The sequence below is a fragment of the Ovis canadensis genome, chromosome 2 (genome assembly GCF_042477335.2).
Source record: "Ovis canadensis isolate MfBH-ARS-UI-01 breed Bighorn chromosome 2, ARS-UI_OviCan_v2, whole genome shotgun sequence".
Classification (NCBI taxonomy): Eukaryota; Metazoa; Chordata; class Mammalia; order Artiodactyla; family Bovidae; genus Ovis; species Ovis canadensis.
In genome coordinates this window covers 48,138,090-48,163,556 of record NC_091246.1, presented here as the reverse complement: position 1 = coordinate 48,163,556, position 25,467 = coordinate 48,138,090, and the positions used below count along the sequence as shown (strand labels likewise).

The window sequence follows — 25,467 nt, the reverse complement described above, 5'->3', positions numbered from 1 at the left end:
TTATACTCCTTTTCACGTATCTGAGGGAAATCCAAATGTCATAGTCATTTACATGACAGACAAAAGATCATCATGTTAATAATTGTAGAAAGATTAAGATGAAGATTATTAGTACCTAACAATAACAGCAACAGCAAAAAACCCCAAACCAAAAAATGACATCTTATTCAATGTTTCAGAGCCATTAGGAAATATTTTCACATTTGCATGGCATAATAGACATCATATTAGAGTTAATATCATTTTACTGATGAAATAGGACATTTTTGTAACTTTAGTTCTCATTTCTACTTACTTGCCTGCAGAATTTTCTTAAGAATATATACTCTTTTGATCTATTATCTATTTCACTCTTACACTATTTCCTACTCTGTCTGAAATTATAAAAGTAGATCCCCACTCTTTACCTCAGGATCGTGTCATGTGGCCTTAAGAGATGATACTAAATTCTTAGTATCAAAACAAAAGTAATTGTGTCATAATAAACCTGAAAATTTAAGCAGTCCTGATTTGGAGCAATAGTGAGGAAATGTTTGAACATTTTGTTTGTTTGCGCTTGTATTGAGGGGGCTTTATGGGAAACAGAGTAGCCTATAACGGGTCCCCAAAGTCATACAGTCTTCAGGGGGTTATCAAAATAGCTTGCTGCCTGAAACTAGTATTTTCCTCTTTTCCACTGTTACTGGAAATACTCTCTTGATTTTAGCTCAAAGAGTTGTCTGTCCCCTCTGTTCATTCTCAGAATTGAGAATTTGTATACACTCAGCATTTAACAAATGCTTGTTCATAAAACCAAGGAGGTTGATGTTGGTCCAAATGGATTATATTTTTTCTAGTCCGAGCATTTGTCAATAGTATCTCAGATGGTCTATGTCCTTCGGAATAGGAGAAGCTAGCCTGATCATGCAGGAGACCCTGGTTCAGTTCCTACCCACTCCAGAATTCATGGGCTTCCCTGGTGGCTCAGGTGGTAAAGAATCCTTCTGCAATGCAGAAGACCTGGATTTGATCCTTGGGTTTGATCCCTGGGTTGGGAAGATCCCCTGGAGGAGGGCATGGCAACCTAGTATTCTTGCCTGGAGAATCCCCATGGACAGAGGAGCCTGGGGGCCTACAGTCCATGGGATTGCAAACAGTCGGACATGACTGAGCGACTAAGCACAGCACAGCAACACTCCCCACTAAATTCCTGCTGGGTATGTTCTTTTTGGTACTGTATCACCTTTATCTGAGGTTATAGACATTTTTCTCAATGTAAAAAAAAATCAGAAAAGCCATTATATAGAATATTTCATCTGTTTTTATTTTCACCTGTTCCTAACCTTGGTTCTCTCCTTAATCACTAGCTATGGACACTGTGTTCAGTCAGATCTTCCTATCTACTTGCCCTCAGTCATGGGCCATTCTTGGTTCCACTTGACCATCTGTTTTTTGTTGCTTCCTCCACATTGGAAAACTGTTTGTAATAAAATTAGCAAACATCACTGAGCATTTGCTTTGTGTACTGTTCTAAGTAAAAATATTACCTTTATCATTTCGTATAGATGATAATCTCAGGTACTGTTATTATTCCTGTGTTACAGATGAGGAAATTAGAAGCACAGGAAGATACTTTATTTGATATGTAAAAATTTACCCTGATACTTCTGTGAGGAACAAAGATGAAATCTATGTCAAAGTAAAGTACATTTTACTCTTGTCTGCTTTGTAACAAGGCTCCAAGAATGTTTTTTGAATGATTGAGTAATTATTACTGAAATGTACCATGTTTTGTGTATGTAGAACCCCCAGAATAATGTGGAGTGCAAATATAATAAGCACTGTGTCTATAACTCAGTAGCCACCCCTAACATATTCTAGTTTCCTTCTTCTCCTTCCCTTTTCCTCTTAATTTCAAAATCACAATGATTGTCTGATTGACTATCTTTAAAAGGTCATGATGAATTATTCTGTAATATTTGAAATGTTATGCTCAGAAAGGTCAAACCTTATTTTTTTGGTATGAAGTACCACATAGGTTTGTTTTTCCTGGGCATTTTTTTCTTTTTTCAAAGAAAGATGGCAAGAGATTTAGAGCAGGGTGCCCTCTTGAGGAAATTTTAGTACCTTCTCAAAAACTGGAACTGGCATTGGGTGAAGTGAAAAAATCCAGATAAATGATGTCCACTATGAACGAAGTGCTGATAAATAAATCTTAAAAAATAAGAGTAACCAAATACCACATATTTGAGAATTAATATTCTTAACTGTTATGCACTAATTTAGCAATTGTCAATAAGTTTTAAATAAAAACAAAAAGCTCTAGAAGATATTTTACATCCTCCTATTCACTCAGTCCTTCAAGCAACATTTATTAAGCACCTAGTCTGTGCTAGGAACCATGCCGAGCACAATGATCAATAAAACATAGCCTCTGCCTTTGTGATGCTTACTACTTGTGAGGAAGATCTCAGTAAAGAGAAATTAACAGATATATATGTAACTACAAACTGGGGAAAGTGCTGTGAAGGAAATGAAAAGATTCTGCAATAAAGAAGAACAAAATAAGTTTTCCCTAGGGTGGCCAAGGAAAACTGTTCTAAATGGAAATAACTGAGCTGCATCCATGCTTTTCAGTCCATTCCAGGTTTGCCCATCTAGTGTAGACAGCCTTATGGACCCCTTTCCTAGTTTCCTCCTTTATTTCAGCCTCTGCCCTGGAGCAGAGTTGACTCCTGCCTCTGAGGCAAGCAGACAAGTCTCATTCTTCTTTCCTCACCTCCCTGTTGCCTTAGAGCCTCACATTCATTACAGCGGGGGTGGGGGTGCTCAATTAATAAGTGTCTTCCTTATTAATACTGATAGCCCCGTTAGTAGAACATTAAAGCATTGTAATTACATTGCTTAAAAGCCACATTTCCAACATTGTTAAGATGTAGACGGTGTCAGTTTCAGTTGCTCAGTCGTGTCCAGCTCTTTGTGACCCCATGGACTGCAGCACACCAGGCTTCCCTGTCCATCACCAACTCCTGGAACTTGCTCAAGCTCATGTCCATTGAGTTGGTGATGCCATCCAACCACCTCATCCTCTGTCCTCCCCTTCCCCTCTTGCTTTCACTCTTTCCCAGCATCAGGGTCTTTTCAGATGAGTCAGTTCCTCACATCAGGTGGCCAAAGTACTGGAGTTTTAGCTTCAGCATCAGTCCTTCCAATGAATATTCAGGACTGATTTCTTTAGGATGGACTGGTTGGATCTCCTTGCAGTCCAAGGGACTCTCAAGAGTCTTCTCCAACACCACAGTTCAAAATCATCAATTCTTTGATGGTTAGCTTCCTTTATAGTCCAAATCTCACATCCATACATGACTACTGGAAAAACCATTGCTTTGCCTAGATGGACCTTTATTGACACAGAAATGTCTCTGCTATCTAGGTTGGTCATAGCTTTTCTTCCAAGGAGGAAGCATGTTTTAATTTCATGGCTGCAGTCACTATCTGCAGTGATTTTGGAACCCCCCAAAATTAAGTCAGTCACTGTTTCCTTCGTTTCCCCATCTATTTGCCATGAAGTGATGGGACTGGATGCCACGATCTTAGTTCTCTGAATGTGAGTTAAAGCCAACTTTTTCACTCTTCTCTTCCACTTTCATCAAACAAGAGGCTCTTTAGTTCTTTGCTTTCTGCCATAAGTGTGTGTCATCTGCATATCTGAGGTTATTGATATTTCTCCCGGCAATCTTGATTCTAGCTTGTGCTTCATCCAGCCCAGCATTTCTCATGATGTACTCTGCATAGAAGTTAAATAGGTAGGGTGACAATATACAGCCTTGACATACTCCTTTCCCAATTTGGAACCAGTCTCTTATTCCACGTCCAGTTCAAACTTTTGCTTCTTGACCTGCATACAGATTTCTCGAGAGGCAGGTCAGGTGGTCTGGTATTCCCATCTCTTGAAAAATTTTCCACAGTCTGTTGTGATGCACACAGTCAAAGGCTTTGGCCTAGTCAGTAAGGCAGAAGTAGAGGTTTTTCTGGAACTCTCTTGCTTTTTTGATGATCTGACAGATGTTGGCAATTTGACCTCTGGTTCCTCTGCCTTTTCTAAATCCAACTTGAACATCTGGAAGTTCACGGTTCACGTACTGTTGCAGCCTGGCTTGGAGAATTTTGAGCATTACTTTGCTAGCGTGTGAAATGAGGGCAATTGTGCAGTAGTTTGAATGTGCTTTGGCATCTTCGCATCCTGTAATGCCAAGTCAAGTGGGCCTTAGGAAGTATCACTACAAACAAAGCTAGTGGAGGTAATAGAATTCCAATTGGGCTATTTCAGATCCTAAAAGATAATACTGTGAGAGTGTTCCACTCAGTGTGCAAGCAAATTTGGAAAACTCAGCAGTGGCCACAAAACTGGAAAAGGTCAGTTTTCATTCCAGTCCTAAAGAAAGGCAATGCCAAAGAGGGTCTCAGAAGGTGAAAAAGACAGGCTGCCCTGCCTGCCACTATGCTTTGAGTAGAGAAAGAGAAATAGGCATGAGGACGGCAGAGAATTTGATCATGGAATATAGTTTGTTCGTGTTGACTGTGAAGTATATATGGAATCTAGAAAATGGTACTGATGAACCTCTTTGCAGGGCAGGAATAAAGACATGGACATAGTGAACACACTTGTGGACATGGAGAAGGGAAGGAGAGGGTGAGACAGATTGAGAGAGTAGCATTGACATATATACACTACCAAGTGTGAAATAGATAGCTAATGGGAAGCTGCTGTATAGCACAGATTACTCCACTCAGTGCTCTGTGATGACCTAGACGGGTGGGAGCGGGGAGGGGGAGCTCGAGAGGGAGGGGAAGTATGTATACTTATAACTGATTCATGTTGTTGTCCAGCAGAAACTAACACAACTTTGTAAAGCAATTATACTCCAATAAAAATGAAAGAAATAGAATTATCTATGGTACCAAGCATATTGAAGTCTCCAATCAGAATTGGAAATATGAAAGTAGATCTCAGGGAAGAGTTCAAAAGCACTGCTCTTCAGGGGTTTCAAAGCTCACACAGGCATACTGTATAATGGTTGACTTAAGTACCATTATGTGCTAGTGTTTCAGTTGTGTTTGACTTTTTGTGACCCTATGGACCCACCAAGCTACTCTGTCCATGGAATTCTCGGCAAAAATACTGGAATGGGTTGCCATTCTCATCTCCAGGGGATTATCCCAACCCAGGGATCGAACCCGAGTTTCCCGCTTTGCAAGTGTATTCTTTCCTGCCTGAGCCGGAAAGGAAGCCCAAGTACAATTACAGTCAATCCATCTGGAGAAAGAAGTTTAGCTAGAACTTCTTTCTCCAGATGGATTGATTGTGCCAGATTGGAAGGTTTAACCGATGTGGACAGCACTGCCTGCACTGGGTGGCCCTCAGTGACTTCTGGGTTGGTGTTTATGTGGCCATACGAGTCTGGAACCTGAGCTGTGAGGAAGTTCCTTATACCTTAGTTGTAACTATAAATAGCTCTCTTCAAGAACACTAACCACCTTCTTATTAACCAGCTGCTATGGAAAAAATATTTAACCCCTTTGAATCTCACTTCTGTCACCTCTAAATTGGGGTTAAAAATCTGTTTACTTCACAAAGTTATTATACTTTGAATATAAATAATATATGCTGTGTTGGTCAGATTGTGCTGAAACTAATACATTCATACATTGTTGCTGCTGCTAAGTCGCTTCAGTCGTGTCCGACTCTCTGTGACCCCATAGATGGCAGCCCACTGGGCTCTGCCGTCCCTGGTATTCTCCAGGCAGGAACACTGGAGTGGGTTGCCATTTCCTTCTCCAATGCATGAAAGTGAAAAGTGAAAGTAAATTCACTCAGTCGTGTCCTGCTCTTCACAACCCCATGAACTCCAGCCTACCAGGCTCCTCTGTCCACGGGATTTTCCAGGCAAGAGTACTGGAGTTGGGTGCCAGTGCCTTCTCTGACATTGTTGCTACTAGATAGCAATTTGCAAGATACACCAAAAACCATAAAATGCACAAACTCCTTTGACCCAGTAATTTTGTTCCTGGTAATTTATTCTATGGAAAAAAAAAAAAAAACCTAAGTGAAAAATCATATACATTAGAGCATTTTCTATTCAAAAAGTTATAAACAATAATAGAATGATTAAATAAAATATCTTGCCTTAACACAATGAAATATTGACCAACTCCTAAGGAAACTATAGGTATGTAGAAAACAGTTGGGAAAAAACATGAACAAAATAAAACAACGGATAGTATAGTAGAATTTTAAGTATTTTTCCTTTTATTAATTTATCTGAATGTTATTACTCCAGCAGAATAATTAAAATGCTTAAAGCATTTTAAAATTAAAAAAAAAATTTTTGGCTCCAAACTAAATTTCTTCTTACTGTCTCTTATTTTTCATTTAGGGAAATTATCGTTTCATGAAACTCTTACTTACACGCAGAGCAAACTGGATGCAGAAGGATCTGGAAGAAATGACTCCTTTACACTTGACTACTCGGCACAAGAGCCCTAAATGTTTGGCACTTCTGCTGAAGTTTATGGCACCAGGAGAAGTGGATACACAGGATAAAAACAAGGTAACAGACTATCAGAATGGAAGACAAGTAGAACAGAAAGCAAACACTTTATTTTATGATGTGACGCCTTAAGGAAGAAGGCTCAATTACCACTCATACATGGCAGAACAATTCCAAATCTCCATATGCCCCAGTAAAGGATTTCATTTAAACTGTGTCCTGCCAGCAACTGTAGTGTAGTGGGTAGTATCATCTTCTCACATATGGGGAAACCAAAGCTCAAGAAGATTAAAATTCTACGAAAGATCCAAGTGCCAGGACTAGAATGTGAACCCAGGCCTGTCTAACTCATTATTTGACTGCTAGTCATGATAGTTGCAATTTGCTATGAGATTTGTGGTGACCAAATGCCCCCAAATAATGTACTTAGTGCATAACTGCTTTAATGTCCTGGGCTTTGACATACTTCTTGGGTTTCAGTGTCAGTTCAGTTCAGTTGCTCAGTCGTGTCCAACTCTTTGTGACCCCATGAATCGCAGCACGCCAGGCCTCCTTATCCATCACCAACTCCCGGAGTTCACTCAAACTCACGTCCATCGAGTCGGTGATGCCATCCAGCCATCTCATCCTCTGTCGTCCCCTTCTCCTCCTGCCCCCAATCCCTCCCAGCATCAGAGTCTTTTCCAATGAGTCAGCTCTTCGCATGAGGTGGCCAAAGTATTGGAGTTTCAGCTTCAGCATCAGTCCTTCCAATGAACACCCAGGACTGATCTCCTTCAGAATGGACTGGTTGGATCTCCTTGCAGTCCAAGCGACTCTCAAGAGTCTTCTCCAACACCACTGTTCAAAAGCATCAGTTCTTCAGCACTCAGCTTTCTTCACAGTCCAACTCTCACACCCCATACATGACCACTGGAAAAACCATAGCCATTTCCAGTGTAGAAGCCACTAATTGTTCTGTGTGCATCAACTTACTTAACCTCGCTATACTTCAATTTTCTCGTATGTGAAAAGGGGATAAACAGGGTTGTTGAAGATAAAATGAGATAATATATATCAAGTGTTTAGCGCAATGCCCAGTGCATAGTATTCTCTCAATAAATACTAGCTGTAAAATTATTATTAATTTCATTTTCATTGTAATATTTGCTCTGACATTGTTATTGGGATTCATTATCTTCCATGCTCTTGAATTTGAACATGTTGTTTCAGTTCAGTTCAGTTCAGTCGCTCAGTCGTGTCAGACTCTTTGCGACCCCATGAATCACAGCACGACAGGCCTCCCTGTCCATCACTAGCTCCTGGAGTTCACTCAGACTCACGTACATCAAGTCGGTGATGCCATCCAGCCATCTCATCCTCGGTCGTCCCCTTCCCCTCCTGCCTCCAATCCCTCCCAGCATCAGAGTCTTTTCCAATGAGTCAACTCTTCACATGAGGTGGCCAAAGTACTGGAGCTTCAGCTTTAGCATCATTCCTTCCAAGGAAATCCCAGGGTTGATCTCCTTTAGAATGGACTGGTTGGATCTCCTTGCAGTCCAAGGGACCCTCAAGAGTCTTCTCCAACACCAGAGTTCAAAAGCATCAATTCTTTGGCTCTCAGCCTTCTTCACAGTCCAACTCTCACATCCATACATGACCACTGGAAAAACCATGGCCTTGACTAGACAGACCTTAGTTGGCAAAGTAATGTCTCTGCTTTTGAATATACTATCTAGGTTGGTCACAACTTTTCTTCCAAGGAGTAAGCGTCTTTTAATTTCATGGCTGCAGTCACCATCTGCAGTGATTTTGGAGCCCCCAAAAGTAAAGTCTGACACTGTTTCCACTGTTTCCCCATCTATTTCCCATGAAGTGATGGGACCGGGTGCCATGATCTTCGTTTTCTGAATGTTGAGCTTTAAGCCAACTTTTTCACTCTCCACTTTCACTTTCATCAAGAGGCTTTTTAGTTCCTCTTCACTTTCTGCCATAAGGGTGGTGTCATCTGCATATCTGAGGTTATTGATATTTCTCCTGGCAATCTTGATTCCAGCTTGTGTTTCTTCCAGTCCAGCGTTTCTCATGATGTAGTCTGCATAGAAGTTAAATAAGCAGGGTGACAATATACAGCCTTGACGTACTGCTTTTCCTATTTGGAACCAGTCTGTTGTACCATGTCCAGTTCTAACTGTTGCTTCCTGGCCTGCATACAGATTTCTCAAGAGGCAGGTTAGGTGGTCTGGTATTCCCATCTCTTTCAGAATTTTCCACAGTTTATTGTGATCCACTCAGTCAAGTAATGCTCAAAATTCTCCAAGCCAGGCTTCAGCAATATGTGAACCGTGAACTTCCAGGTGTTCAAGCTGGTTTTAGAAAAGGCAGAGGAACCAGAGATCAAATTGCCAACATCCGCTGGATCATGGAAAAAGCAAGAGAGTTCCAGAAAAACATCTATTTCTGCTTTATTGACCATGTTGTATACATTGGTCATTGTTTTGATCAACATTCTGATTATTCTTTACAGGAAAAAAATGTGGTCTTTAGTTAGACAAAGGCAGTCATCCTCTTCCTTTTCATCAGGCACTTAATTATAGAGTCTTGCAAACTCCCAGACACTCATGAAATTAAAGCTGTTATAATTAAGTCCCTGGGTTGATGCTCAATAACCTTTTCACTCCCATAGTATTCTTAATGTGATTTTTAAATTTTGTTGAGTAGTCACTCATATAACCTGAAGTTCTGAGATCAAGTTTTTAATTTTACAACTACTGTAAATTGATGTTATTCCTAACGCACAGCATTTGTAGTGCTAATAGTTCACTGAGATTTCCCTGGGCATCCAGTGGTTGAGACTCTTCATGTTCACTGCTGAGAGCACGGGTTTTCTGGGTTTGGGAACTATGATTCTTCAAGCCATGTACTACAGCCAGAAAATAAATATTTCACTGAAAAAAGCAATTTGTTCAGTCCACAAAGACCCATTAATCACTCGATCGGAGTAAAAGTCCTTTACTACGTTTATGCCATTTAGCAGATTGCTTATCCTCCTCACGCTCAGTTTCCTCATCAGTCACGTGCAAATTCAAGAGTGCTCATCTCCCAGAGTTGTCCTGATAGAGACTACAGGAGAGGAAATATGCAGAAGTCGTACAGCAGTAGCTGCCATGCAGTAAGAGTGTGGGAAAAGTTTGTTGTGTTGTTGCTGTTCTGTTGTCAATGTCATTTTGAGAATCTCTTCATTTTGCAGCAAACAGCTCTGCATTGGAGTGCCTACTACAATAACCCTGAGCATGTGAAGCTGCTCATCAAGCACGATTCTAACATTGGAATTCCTGATGTCGAAGGCAAGATCCCACTTCACTGGGCAGCCAACCACAAAGATCCAAGTGCTGTTCACACAGTGCGATGCATTCTGGTGGGTATAATGGATGGCCTTACCCCCCAAGAGAAATTATGTTATGAATTATCCACTGTATGCAAAAGCATTTTACAGCACACTAGCAAATTATGACACAAAAGAGTACAACAAAAAACGTGTGAGTTCATCAGCAAGAAATAGAGCATTTTAATACTGTGATTTAAGACCACACAGAAATTTCCTGCATGCCTGCTTCCAGCGGCATTCTCTCTCCCTATGCCATGCTCATTTCTGTCCCGCATCGGCTACTTTTCTGAGTTCCTGTTTATCGTCCCTGACTTTGTTTTATACTTGTTCTTATCAAATAGTAAGTAGATGTAAGTGAATAAATACATTTAAGATATAAGGAATAAGGAAACTTATGTACTCATCACTGAGTGGAGGAGCCAAGTAAATCACTGTTTAAGTTCCCTGGGTACCTCCAAGTAGCATTCTTTTATCTCCTTTCTCAGAGGCAGCCACTACCCTCAATTTTGTGCTTATTATTCCACGGGTTTTCATTATAGTTTTGCCACATATGTTTGCATTCCTAAACAATGTACTGTTTCATTTTTAACATTTTTGCATTTTATATTCATAGAATCATACTGTATGTATTCTGAGACATCCTTTTCTCTTGCTCAGTGTTAAGTTGGTGGTTTTAATCTGTGTTGCTGTGTGTAGCTGTAATATGTTACTTTTTACTGCTATATGCTGACTAGTATTCCATTTTTTGAAGATTAAATGACACACATTTTTCATTCTGTTATTGACAGACATTTGAAACTGTTTCCAGTTTTTTGCTATTTACAACAGTGCTGCTTTGAACCTTTTTTAAAAACCCTATTTAGGGTATGAATTTAACTGGTTGTTGCAGGTGTATAGAAATGCAGTTGATACTTTTGGCCATTAATTATATATCTAACCAACTTTCTATACTTATGAATTTCAAATGTTTATCAGATTCTTTGAGGTTTTTTTAATCATTTCTTCCAAAATTACCACTTACATGCTGTGGTAGTCTAATGTTTGGTCCTATTTGCTTATAACACAGAAATCAGACTTTTGAAGATGTTATTGTTTTATTTATACAATGATTAACTTATTTCTACTTGTTTGTTACCTGATTCCTCTGCCGTGCATTTCTCCTTGGATCTCCAGTTTTCCTTCCAGAGTTACTACCTTTTTCCTTGAAATACAATTCTTAGCACTCTCATTAGTATAGATGTCTGGTAGTTAACTCCCTGATTAATTCAACTGTTAAGAATGTCTGTGTTTCTACAATGCTCTTGAATACGTAGTTTTTCTGTATACACAATTCTAGGTAGTTACTTTTATCAGCTCTTTCAGACTGTTATTTTTTTTTTTAATTTTTTTTTTTATTTTTAGTTTTTTATTTTTTAAATTTTAAAATCTTTAATTCTTACATGCATTCCCAAACATGAACCCCCCTCCCACCTCCCTCCCCAGAACATCTTTCTGGGTCATCCCCATGCACCAGCCCCAAGCATGCTGCATCCTGCGTCAGACATATACTGGCGATTCAATTCACATGATAGTATACATGTTAGAATGTCATTCTCCCAAATCATCCCACCCTCTCCCTCTCCCTCTGAGTCCAAAAGTCCGTTATACACATCTGTGTCTCTTTCCCTGTCTTGCATACAGGGTCGTCATTGCCATCTTCCTAAATTCCATATATATGTGTTAGTATACTGTATTGGTGTTTTTCTTTCTGGCTTACTTCACTCTGTATAATCGGCTCCAGTTTCATCCATCTCATCAGAACTGATTCAAATGAATTCTTTTTAACAGCTGAGTAATACTCCATTGTGTATATGTACCACAGCTTTCTTATCCATTCATCTGCTGATGGACATCTAGGTTGTTTCCATGTCCTGGCTATTATAAACAGTGCTGCGATGAACATTGGGGTACATGTGTCTCTTTCAATTCTGGTTTCCTCGGTGTGTATGCCCAGCAGTGGGATTGCTGGGTCATAAGGTAGTTCTATTTGCAATTTTTTAAGGAATCTCCACACTGTTCTCCATAGTGGCTGTACTAGTTTGCATTCCCACCAACAGTGTAGAAAATAATAGCAAATGAAGCAACTGACAAACAACTAATCTCAAAAATATACAAGCAACTGCTGCAGCTCAACTCCAGAAAAATAAACGACCCTATCAAAAAATGGGCCAAAGAACTAAATAGACATTTCTCCAAAGAAGACATACGGATGGCTAACAAACACATGAAAAGATGCTCAACATCACTCATTATTAGAGAAATGCAAATCAAAACCACAATGAGGTACCACTTCACACCAGTCAGAATGGCTGCGATCCAAAAATCTGCAAGCAATAAATGCTGGAGAGGGTGTGGAGAAAAGGGAACCCTCCTACACTGTTGGTGGGAATGCAAACTAGTACAGACTGTTATTTTCTGCTTTCTGCCTTTCATTGTTCCTCTTAAACAGTCTGTTATTTGTCTAATTGTAATCCCTTTATAGATTATCTTTTCTCTCCAGGTGGTTTTTAAAATTTTTCTATACAGTATTACTACAGTGTGTCTAGTATGCCTTTTTTTTTTTTCATGTTTAGTATACATTCTGATTATCGCATCTCAGTTCTGGAAAATATATAGCCATTATCTCAGTATTGCTTCTCTTTCTTTCTCTCTATGCCTGCCTATGGGGTCTCCAATAATGCATATTTTAGACCTTTGCATCTTACTTTCTATGTCTGTTAACTTTTCTTTTACATTTCTATCATCTTGTCCCATTCTGCTACATTCTGGGTAATTACATCAGATCTGCCTTCCAGTTTACCAAGTCTTTCTTCAGCTGCATCCAGTCTTGTTTACACTATTTGTTTAGTCTTCAATCTTGGTGATTGTGGTTTCACTTCTAAAAGTTCTCCTCAGTTCTTTTTCAGATCTGCCTGATCATTTTGAGAGCTTTTTCCCTTGCTTACTTTAAGCCTTTTTAACTGTGCTATGTGGTTTGTGGAATCTTAGTTCCCCCACCAATAATCAAACCCATCCCCCCTGCATTGGAAGCACAGATTCTTAACCACTGGACTGCTGAGGAAGTCCCCATTTTTTATTTTCTTATGTGTTTTATCATTAGTTATTTTATATTCTCTATGTGTTAATTTCAAAATCTGAGGTCTATGGAGGGTGATTCGCACTTATAATATCTTCCTTACAAATTTGGCTTTTTTTTCCCCCTCCTTTATAAGTGCATTTAAGTCCTTGGGAGGCTGAAGGTCCTACAATGCCACCGTGGTAATATTCTACTTCTTTTTTGAAGTGTTTTATAATACCTTTTATACTCTTCTTTTATAAAATAGGCTGACTGGATAGAGAGCTCTAAACCTGGAAAGGCCCTTCAAAGAGTTCTTAAATTGGGACAGGAGGGCTTGACTTTGGGTGTGACCTAATCTGAGAAGGGACCTGAGGTGGGCGAGGAACTCTCTTCAGCTAAAGCAGTTCCAGAAAGCTGGCAGGAGAAGATCGCCTGCTGCTAGCACTTTCAGCAGCGGTGGAGTCGGGAAGGAGGACCTAAGCACTGCATCATATCTCTACAAAGATCCAGAAGAAAAACAAAGAAATGTTGTGAACTGTCAGTTTAAACCAAAAATCTAATATCCATGTGATAAAAATGTTTCAACCTCATTCATAAAAGGAATACAGTTTAAAGCATCAGTGAAATGCTTTTCATACCTACAAGGGGAAAAATGTTTTAAGTTTAATAATATCAAGTGGTTAATTTGTGCCAGCATGTGGGGAAATAAAAGCTTTTACACATCGTCATGGATGTGTTAATTAGTACAGCCATTTGGAGAGCAGTTTGACAATACCTAACTGAAGATGCAGATATCTTTTAACCCAGCAGTTTCCCTTCAAAGTATCTGGGCTAGAGAAAAATCTCACATATATGCCACAAGGAGATATGTAAAGGAAGTGCAATGTAAAAAATGCATTGCAGCATTTTTGTTAATAGTGGAAAACAGTGTAAGTAACCTAAATATCCTTCAGTAAGGGCTTCCCTGGTGGCTCAGATGGTAAAGAATCCACCTGCAATGTGGGAGACCTGGGTTCCATCCCTGGGTTAGGAAGATCCCTAGAGAAAGGAAAGGCTACCCAATCCAGTAATCTGGCCTGGAGAATCTCCATGAACAGAGGAGCCCGGTGGGCTACAGTCCATGGGGTTGCAAAGAGTTAGGCATGACTGAGTGACTTTCAAGAGAATGGATAACTAAATTGTGGTTTAACAAAGAGATTAGTATCATTACAGATACCCAAATGTATTGTGTTGAATTAAAAAAATTTAAAAATATAATTTTGAAAGAAAAAATTCAAGGATATACATGGCATAATGCATAAGTATAAATATTGAAAACACATACAAAATTTATCTATTGTTTATGGATATATATATATATATGAAGCAAAAATACAAAACATATGGCTTTAGCAGAATCCATAACAGATTAAAAAAGCACATTAGGGAAAGTGTTGATTCCTATTTAATCTAGATAGTACAAGTACATTTATTTTTCTGTACTTTTTATAGTTAAATATGAAATTAAATATTTTAAGATTTAGACTGTGTACTTTTTTTAATTTTATCACTTCTGCTGAGAGAATATATAGGTTTCAAAAATTGCTCAGTTAATACTTATATCAAATGTGGCTTTTTTGAGGATTCTATGTATGTCTGAAGTCTCTGTTTCCTTAAAAATAGGATGCTGCTCCAACAGAGTCTTTACTGAACTGGCAAGACTACGAGGGTCGAACACCTCTTCACTTTGCAGTTGCTGATGGGAATGTGACAGTGGTTGATGTCTTGACCTCATACGAAAGCTGCAATATAACATCTTACGATAACTTATTTCGAACGCCACTTCACTGGGCAGCTTTGCTAGGTGGGTTGAATATGAAACCAAGGACCAACAGTAGGAGGAACTGCTTGAGTACAGAAAATTTTCCGTGGCTTCTCCCCACTATCAGCTCCCACCTCCTATTTAATTGGTTTAATTTTTAATTGATATGTAGTACTTTGTACCTAAATTCCTCTGTTGTATGCTTAAATTTTAACAATATAAATGTATTCTATGTTATATGTTAATTTCAACAACATGTCTTAAAATTGTTATTATAAAACCAATGTGCATTTGTTAACAAATGTAAATATAAAATAATCTTCACATTTCAATGCCTTTGCTTTTTTTGGAGAAGGGCTTTAATTTTATGTTTCAGCTAATACTATGTTTGATTTTCTTCTTCATATTTCCTGATGTACCTTTTACTTAGCATTTTTGGGGATCACTTTTTTATATGGGAGATTATATCTGTGTATCTGTCTGAATTTTGGCAATCTGAGAGTCTTTCCCTTTAAGTGAAGGAGTTTTGCCCACTGACAGTCATTGTTACAAATTGTACAATTTGATCTTTTTTCTGTTATTCTGATCTTTGAGGATTAGTTTTTTTTTCCCCTTAATTTGGAGTTTTTCCTGATTTCTTTGTTTTCTGCCTTGTGGTGTATGGATTACATTGTAGCTGTCTGGTTTTGAATTTCCTAATGTTTCAGGAGGGTTTCTAGGTTTTACTAGTAGTTACTTTTAAATTTATTAAAAGCTTTCTTGAGCCTAAGCCTGAGTCAAGAGCAAAACTGCATTTACTGATTCCCATCTATTTAAAATGAGGAATTTGACATACTTTCACTTATACTCTTTGGGTGTTTGTTAATATGATCTGACAGTTATTATTAATATTAATGATTATAAAAAGATTATTTTGTAGGTACTTTGTAGGACTTAGTTTTTAAATTACATGTTATCTCTTTTTTAAATTATTCTTACATTTGCATTTGGTTTTATAGTCAGATTTATAATTATTATTCAGTCTTCATTTCAGTGTTTAGTTTCATTCCTTTTCCTCTGCATTTTTGCAAATTTGTCTGCATGGCACTAAACTGAATTTTCATGAATTCTGCTTTCTTTCTGCCTCTTATAGATTATATTTTAGGCTATGTTTTTATTTCCTTCTATCATCCATATTTCTTTTTTTCTCAGCTTTTTATATTTTTACCTCCTCCCATTACCCTTTCATTTTAGATTGTCTTCTTCTTAGGATACTGTTTCACTTCATAGAGGCCATCTTTCTGTAAAAGTCAAGGATGCCAAACTGTTGCCTGAAATTTTCTTCCGGATCCTTCTCTAGATCATTTTCTGAGGTATGCTCTTGTTCTTTCTGATGGTGTTCCTTTCCCCCGTCTTAAGAGTGTTTCTAATTTTTCTCCTTATCTCTCAAACAAGATGAGAAGTATTTAGATTGAGTGTGTGGCATAAATTGCCCTTGACCCTACTTTTGCCCATTTGTGTAATGGAGCACTCGATCTCAAACCACAGCTGAGGAGCAGGCAGAGGAGCACAACTCCCATGCAAATTCCTGTTTTTCTGCTTGGCGTTCATGCAGTGTATTCTTGCTCTGCTAATGTGGCTTCTGCGTCATTGCCTCATTCCCTGTACACTGAAGCAATAGCATGTATGAAATTGAGGTTTCCTAAATATACTGTTGGCAGGTCTGTTCATTCTTTGATCTTTTCTACAGTCCTTCACTTGGGGAGACCTCCTCCACATCCTCCAAAATGGACTGCAGAGCACTCTTCTCTACCAGCACCTCACTATTCCTGCCCACTTCTGGGGTTTGAAGTTACTGCCTAGGTGTTCAAATATTGGGGGAAGGAAGTACAAAGTGATAGACAGAAGGCCCAGAGGTCACAAGAGACTGTGTTATAGCTGGTCCGCCTGAATAGCAGACGAGAACAGCCATACAGTTCTGATTGGTTGTGCAGTAGAACCTGGAGATGAGGGACAGAGAGGGCCTGCCTTCTGACACCTTCCCTCCCTCTTGATGGGCAGTTTTATAAGATGAACCAAGGGATGCAGTAAGCTGGTACCATATACAGTTTTTTCTCAGTCTGGCAATTATAATTAGTCATTTCCTTGTTGATCAAAGCATTGAGTTTTTAGTATTTACGTTTTTGCCTTTGTGCTGCCTAATCATAGTATTTTGGTAAGAAGTTAGAAGAGGCAGCACCAGGGACCATTCTTCTGAAACCCTTGGGAGTGCTGGTTTATGGACTAGTGATTTTTCTTTTCCCTTTCCTTGAAACAGACCATAAATGAATCAGTCCTTTTGTGTGATAACTACCTTGTGTCTGCTTTCAGGCCATGCACAGATTGTCCATCTCCTTTTAGAAAGAAATAAGTCTGGAACCATTCCATCTGACAGCCAAGGAGCAACACCCTTGCACTATGCAGCTCAGAGTAACTTTGCTGTAAGTAAACCATGATAGTTATCTCCTTTTAAATTAGAATGTTATCATCAGCACAGTATAATTCCATCTTCCTCACCTCCCCTAATGCACCATTGAATAGTACACGGAATACTCAGATTGCTAAAATACCTTAATTTCCCACATTTCTTTCTCTCTGGTACCCATAGCAAATATAGCTATAGTTCTTCTTCCTGGCACTCCTAAAAATCTATTCTACTTACCACCTACAGTTTTGGTAAACCTTTATCTTCTATTATCTCCCAAGATCTCAGAAAAATACTAAGTTTTGAGGTGGGGTTCATTCTTATTATGAAAAGATAAGAAATTCAGTTGGCCCCCTATAGTCAATCTATGGAAATCATAATTCAATCCAGAGTTCAACGCAGGCCTATGTAAAGACATGTTATCCCTATTTAGAGATGAAGAAACCAAGATTCCAAGAGATTAAATGATTTGCCACAATGTTTCTTTTTAATATACTTTAGTGTTTTTATAGTTTATTTATTTATTTTTGGCTGTGCTCTGTCTTCATTGCTGTGTGTGTGGGCTTTCCTCTAGTTGGAGCAAGTGGGGGCTACTCTCTAACTGTGGTATGTGAGCTTTTCTTTGCCGTGGCTCCTCTTGTTGCAGAGCACAGGCCCTGGGGCATGCAGGCTTCAGTCGCTGTGGCATGTAGGGTCAGTAGTTGCAGCTAACAGGCTCGGGAGCACATGCTCAGTACCTGTGGTGCATGGGCTTAGTTGCTCCGTGGCACGTGGGATCTTCCCAGATCAGGGATCGAATCCATGTCTCATGCATTGGCAAGTGGCCTCTTTACCACTGAGCCATTGGGGAAGCCTTGTCTAGAACCCAGCTCTTGGATTCCGAATTTAACTATGTACAGAAACTAGTAGTTAAGTAGCTGTGCTAATGAAAGTAAGAAAGAATACTAGAACATTATAGAAAGAAACACTTGCTGTAGATAATTTGCCAATTACAGAAATAGTTTTTTAATGATTATGCAAAGTCTAAGCTCAGTTTCAAGTCTCTTGATCTCCTTTAGACTCTATTAACTTGCAAGAGGTTGTAATTCCCTTTTTTAAAAATACTACCACCAACATCAAAACCCCATAAAACCCTTGTAAGTATTCATCACTTAGAAAACATACTGAACAAAAGAAATGTTTGCAAATTGTTAAAAGAAACCCCCCAAATCACCAACATTTTAAAAAAAACTATTTCTTTATTCAAGTCTACTTAATAAGCACCTACATTAGCTCCTGGGAGCTAAGCTATAATACTGCAGTAGCTCAACAACTAGTTTTAAGACTAGAAAGCAGTGTGTGTTGCAGTAGAAAGAGTGTGGTAACTTAACCCTGGATTCTACTTGTGTGTTTGCTACCAGTATTTATGTGGCCTTGAGCCTAAATCTCATCTGTAAAATGAGGAGCTGGAATAGATGAACCCTTACATTTTTTCTTGCTCTAAAGTATTGAACATCAACATTTTATGCATCTCTAGCCAATTCACAGCCTCCAGAAATTGTTTTTTCTGAAACTATTTTATTTCCATCCAAGCAAATGTGCCTATGATCTTCCTATAAGTTTGTAAGCATCTGAGTTTTGAGGAAAGATGCAATTTTAAGTGCTGTGAATATTGTTGTTATTTAGTCGCTAAGTCATGCCTATCTCTTTTCAACCCCATGGACTGTAGCCTGCCAGGCACCTCTATCCATGGGATTTCCCAGGTAAGAATACTGGAGTGGGTTGCCATTTCCTTCTCCAGGGGATTTTCCTGAGCCAGAGATCGAACCCACATCTCCTGCATTGGCAGGTGGATTCTTTACCACTGAGCCACCAGGGAAGTAGCTATGAATATTAACTGCCATTAAAATTGTCAAACACTATAAGAATTATTAAGGGTCTTCATTTTTGTGTGATTCTATAGAGGAAGGACTTAGAATGCAGGAATTACTGAATAATATTTGTTAGGTGAATTGAACACTGCACTTCTCAGTAGCCACCACTCATCATTTGATAAATCCATTAACTATTAAAAAAAATAGTAACAAAGTACATAGTTTCTTCTCTGCAGTTAAAGTTTTAAATTTAATTGAGAATAATCATTCTCAATTATAAGAATATTGAATGGGGGAATTAAGTTATATTTTAAAATGCTGTGAAAACTAAAACCAATACATAAGGACAGCAGATTGTTATTTTCAATGGAAATCATAATTTTATTATTCATAAAAATTCATAATTCATAAAAATTCATAATTTTATTATTCATAAAAAGATAATTTCATTTGATTCAAAAGTAGACCAAAAAATACTTTGCTTCTTAGTGGAAGTCACGTATAACACTGGTTTTATTGCCATAGAAAATGCCACTCTCATGTCTCAAATTTTTTAATGTTTTCTTACAGGAAACAGTTAAAGTGTTTTTAAAACATCCATCAGTAAAAGATGATTCAGACCTTGAAGGAAGAACATCCTTTATGTGGGCTGCTGGGAAAGGCAGTGATGACGTCCTTAGGACTATGCTGAGCTTAAAATCTGACATTGACATTAATATGGCAGATAAATATGGAGGTACAGGTAAGAACTGGCAGACATATTCAGCTTTCATTCAGGCTTCAGGGTATAGATGGTGCTATAATACTTGCAAAATAGCAAGTTGAAACCATTGTTCCTAATCTACTATTATTTGACATTGATCTTTACTTTTTAAGTTTAGGTTGCCAGGATATCACTCCAACAGCTTTATTTTTCCAAGTATTACAGCTAAAATTACCCTATGTTATTATCAAGTAAATTTTGACATTGATTTACAAGCCTTGTTGCTCCTTAGACGTAATTGCAGGAACTCTTCTGATTGTATATCTTTGCATAAAAAAGCATAAACCTGAACTTTAAAAACTATGTATACTTAGCAGTTGTTAACTACATTTTCAAAAATTTAGAATTATATTTTAAAGAATGCACACATCTATGTGTGTTCTCGCCAGTCTCATTTAATATGCTGTTTTCTCAGTTTTGAACAGCATTACTGCTGTTCTCCTGAATCTCCCATTTCTCCCATTAACCTCCCATGACTCTAGAAGCTTCAAAGCTTTGAAAGCTCTTCCTATATGCTTCCTTTAATCTCTTTTTCTAAGAAGAGAGCCCTCGAACAATGTGTTGATTACTAAGAGAAGTACTTGTTTTTGTAACACCCATTGTTACCTTGGGTGACACAGCTCTTCCTTGTGTACTGCAGTCAGCCCTCCATATCCAAGGGTTTTGCATCTGTGGCTTTGGAAGGCTGACTTGTACTGCACCATCTCATAAAAGAGTCTTAAGCATCTTCAGATTTTAGTATCTATAGAGGCTCCTGGAACCAATCCGCCATGGATAACAAAGGACACTTGTATATACAAATTACAAGTCAGAAAGAAAAATCACAGCACAGAAACACTGAATGGAACAAAACCTCAGCTGCAAGCTTCTCAATGTTATGTTTTCTTACACATGAAAACATTCTAGAGCCATTTGCACCTACCTGTCATCCTGGATAAGATCTTTCTATCTTTCTTGATCACCAAAACTGTTCATATAGCACTTGGGGGACAGAGGGGTATGTGGTTGCTATACCTAATATCTCCCTCCTTATACCTAGAACATCTCACCTTCTGATTTTTTAAAAAGTTTTTAGGTAATATCAATTTTGATAAAGACTTCAACTTGTAAAAGTATTTGTTTATCAGTGTTTCACCATAGACCTTAAGCTTCTTAAGGAGTATATTATACAGACACATAGGCATTGAGTTTATAAATGATCTGAGTATTTAATTTTTTATCAGACTTTTATGGTTATGCAGTCTTTATCACTGGCATCGCTCTTTGTTTAACTTTTCATGTATTTTAATAAAGTATGGGCTAGGATACTTGCATTCTCAGTTAAGGTTGTCTTTCTGATGTACATCTTAGTTGGGGTTGAGACCTAAATTTTCAAATTCATTCATTCCCTGGGCTCTTTCTCTTAAGGATATTTTATTATACATCAGTGATACATATCTTTCTGACATTTCTATGCCAGTGAGTTCCTCTCCATCATCCCTTTCAGTTCAGTCAGTTCAGTCGCTCAGTCATCTCCGACTCTTGGTGACCGCATGAATTGCAGCACACCAGGCCTCCCTGTCCATCACCAGCTCCTGGAGTTCACTCAAACCCATGTCCATTGAGTCGGTGATGCCATCTAGCCATCTCATCCTCTGTCGTCCCCTTCTCCTCCTGCCCCCCAATCCCTCCCAGCATCAGAGTCTTTTCCAATGAGTCAACTCTTTGCATGAGGTGACCAAAGTATTGGAGTTTCAGCTTCAGCATCAGTCCTTCCAAAGAACACTCAGGATTGATCTCCTTTAGAATGGACTGGTTGGATCTCCTTGCAATCCAAGGGACTCTCAAGAGTCTTCTCCAACACCACAGTTCAAAACCATCAGTTCTTCGGCACTCAGCTTTCTTCACACTCCAACTCTCACATCCATACATGACCACTGGAAAAACCATAGCCTTGACTAGACGAACCTTTGTTGGCAAAGTAATGTCGCTGCTTTTTAATATGCTCTCTAGGTTAGTCATAACTTTCCTTCCAAGGAGTAAGCGTCTTTTAATTTCGTGGCTGCAGTCACCATCTGCAGTGATTTTGGAGCCCAAAAAAGTAAAGTCTGACACTGTTTCCACTGTTTCTCCATCTATTTCCCATGAAGTGATGGGACCAGATGCCATGATCTTAGTTTTCTGAATAATGAGCTTTAAGCCAACTTTTTTACCTAAAGCCAGACATCCTGGAGTGTGAAGTCAAGTGGGCCTTAGAAAGCATCACTACGAACAAAGCTAGTGGAGGTGGTGGAATTCCAGTTGAGCTGTTTCAAATCCTGAAAGATGATGCTGTGAAAGTGCTGCGTTCAATATGCCAGCAGATTTGGAAAACTCAGCAATGGCCACAGGACTGGAAAAGGTCAATTTTTATTCCAATCCCAAAGAAAGGCAATGCTAAAGAATGCTCAAACTACCGCACAATTGCACTCATCCCTTTAGAGGGTTGTTTTTCCTTAATTAAAAGTGAGTTCTTATCAATAGCAATCTATAAGTATTATTTGGATCAAATAAATCAACTATAAAACAAAATACAAAGATATCAGGAAAATGTGAACACTCTCTGGGTGTATCTGATATTACAAAACTTGTGTTAACATCTTTTAGATATGAAAATGAGCCTGTATTTTCTTTGCATTGCTGGGGCTGGGGTTCTGCAAACCACATTTGCTCTTTGCCAGCAGGGGAGTCAGCCCACAGTGGGCAGTACAGGGAGACTGGAAACCCAGAAGAGGAGTTTGGGATTACAGCTTCCTGTTTGCTTCCTATTCTTGTATTTGTTTCTAGTTCCTGTCAGCGTATCCTAGTCAGTCTTACTCAGCAGAGCACTGATCCCTTGTTCCAGTGGCAACAGTTAATTCACTTTGTGGTTTTTCCAGCACTTACAGGACCTGCCAAGCAAAGCCCCTCCTCAGAGGTCTGAGTCTCAGCTTTGCAGAGTGCCTCCTCTAGGCCTTTAAAGTTGTAATAATTCTATCCTCCTCTTTTTGTTCCCTCAGTCTTAGAATTGCTAGCCTCTGTGATACCTTAGTGTTTCCTTTTTGCTTTTTTAGCTCTTCAGTGCAAGGCTGGCAGTCCTTCATATTTAATTTTCTCTGTTGAAGCATCTGAGAGATACTCTGATTGACACAGTGACTGTGTTTTAAAAAAGAACCCTCATCTTTCAGCCATACTAAAAGAACTAAAGATTCACTAAAATAACTAAGCAACTAAAATATTCACAAACAAAAGGATGTGACTTTAGCCTTTTCTTCAAAACAATCACAAGTGGGAGAACGGATAGCAGGTAAATGAAACAAGATTAGCCAACAAGAGCACTGTTGAATCTGGGTGACGACAGTATTCACCCAGAGACTCTTGGCTTTATTTATCTTTTTTTGTAGTCTTCCAAAAAGATACATGCACCCCTGTGTTCATAGCAGCACTATTCACAATAGTCATACATGGAAACAATCTAAATGTCCATTGACCAATGAGTTGATAAAGAAGATGTGCCTTTACATTTGAATAACATTTGAAATTCTCCATAACATAAAGTTATTGGAAAGAATTTTTAAAGTTCCTACGTAAATGTGTTTTTTCAAAGAAGGAACAATGATTGTAGTCTAAAATTGTTTTAAAAAAAATGAAAATAATCAGAAATGGGAAATTTCCTTTAACAAGATCTTTAATTCTATCTTTTACTCAATTGAAATTTTGTCTTTAAAAAAAAATACACTTGACATTGGTATTTATCTGAAGAGTATCTGTTGATGCCACATTACACAATTGATGCCACATTATACAATTATAGAATTTCAGAGTTAAAAAGTACCTTAAAATTACATCTAGTCCAGGATTTTCTAAGCTGTGTTCTTCAGACCAGTACCTTCCCATAGAGTTAGCTAAAGTGCTGCTGAGGGAGTGGGTGCTTGAATGGGTAACCCCTACCCCTACTTTAACCAGAAACACTCACCTCTTAACTATTTTATATGTTGGATGTTTTATAAAATTTCATTTGGGAGGGAAAAACTAACATTCTTATGGTTTTAAATGTGAAAATCACTGAACTATCACAGATGTATCATGTGCCTTAATCTGCCTTATAACATTCTCACCAACATTTTTTTCACCAAAGACATCTCCTCACTGTCTTTCAACCTCCAGTTGAACAACCTCCAATACAGATAACCCATTACCAAAACTTTGGTCTTTTATTTTGGCTGTGCCATGTGGTTTTTATGATCTTAACTCCCCAACCAAGGATGGGACCTGGCTGGGCCCTTGGCAGTGAAAGTGCAGAGTCTTAACCACTCAACCACCAGGGAATTCACCCATTACTTCCATCTTAATCTCACTCTATTAGGATGTGCTGCTTTATACTAAGCCATTGTTTTTCAGACTGAGTGTTGCTTTCTCTGTTGTCTTCCACACGGCATGTTTCAGATACTTGAAGGCTCTCGCACCCATCTTGTCTAGGCTAATCTACCTTTCAGGCATTTAGGTCAGGCTTTTCAAAGTCTTGTATGCATAACAATTACTAGAGATATTCCCAGATTAAACAGAGATCCTATATCAATTCCTGTTGATAAGTCCTGTTGATTCCACATCTAAAACATTCTAAATTTTTTATGCTTCTCTCCATCTCCATTCCTGTCACCCTAGTTCAAGGCACCACTATTTTCACCCAGTCTACTGTACTAGTGTTAACTGGTCTCCATGCCTACATTCTAATTTGCTTGAATGTATTCTCAAAATGGCTCGTGTGATTCGTTTTGAACATAAACATCACTCACCCACGTAAAGCCCTTCGGTGTCTTCCATCACTCTGACCTGATGGCCATTTATGATCTAGCCTTTTCTGCCTTTCTGGCTTACTGCACTCTCACTCATATACTGCAGCTTCTTTGCCTTCCTTAAACACATACGTTCATCCCTGTCCTTGTTCTCGTTATTCTTTTTGCCTGGACTAGTCTCCCTTGAGAGCTCTGCTTTGCCTCTTTTTTTATGATTTAGTCTCAGCTTAAATGTCAGCACCTTGACAGGGCTTTCCCTGACCACCAATCAAAAGTAATCCCCAGGTCTCTTCACATATCAAAATAGTTTTTACTTCTTTAACTATACCATCTATCATCATCTAACACTTAAATGTTATTAATTCATTGTTTTTGTTTTGTTCTGCTTTGCTTCTTCTATGAAAATGTAGCCTTAGCTATTTTGTTCCCTACTGAATTCCCAGCATTATATTGTGTACCCAGCCCATAGTGGCATCTCAACAAATCCCCAGGAATCTGCATTTTATAGGCACCCCAGGTTTGGTCCATGGATCACATTTTATGAAAAAAACATTGTCCTAGACAGTATAGAGCCGTAATTCTTAGATAGAACTGGCCTGAATCTCTAGACAGATACCCTGAAACATTGAGAAGAATTTAGAGAATAATGACTTAAATAGAATTTAAAGAGTAATCTAAAGAGTGATGACATAAGTACTAGAGGAGAATAACAGGCAGGGATCAGTGTGATGTGAAACTCACACGTAGTCAAAACTGCTCTTTCCACCCCTTACCAGAGGCGAGACCACATTCCACTTGGTTTTTTCCTCCATCTTGAAAT

General features: G+C 38.6%; 1 protein-coding gene across 4 annotated transcripts in view; it reads left to right on the top strand.

Annotated features, from left to right (window-relative positions):
- INVS (inversin) overlaps positions 1 to 25,467 on the top strand; it is a 138,708-nt gene that overhangs the window by 59,613 nt on the left and 53,628 nt on the right. For 3 of the 4 annotated variants that reach the window (XM_069576059.1, XM_069576056.1, XM_069576057.1), the window contains 5 exons: positions 6,417 to 6,590; positions 9,760 to 9,927; positions 14,657 to 14,837; positions 17,145 to 17,254; positions 19,662 to 19,833. In XM_069576059.1, coding sequence (XP_069432160.1) covers positions 6,417 to 6,590; positions 9,760 to 9,927; positions 14,657 to 14,837; positions 17,145 to 17,254; positions 19,662 to 19,833 — 805 coding nt within the window. Of the gene's footprint in view, positions 1 to 6,416; positions 6,591 to 9,759; positions 9,928 to 14,656; positions 14,838 to 16,044; positions 16,148 to 17,144; positions 17,255 to 19,661; positions 19,834 to 25,467 lie in introns of those variants that run through there. The other variant, XM_069576060.1, reaches the window with a different exon arrangement.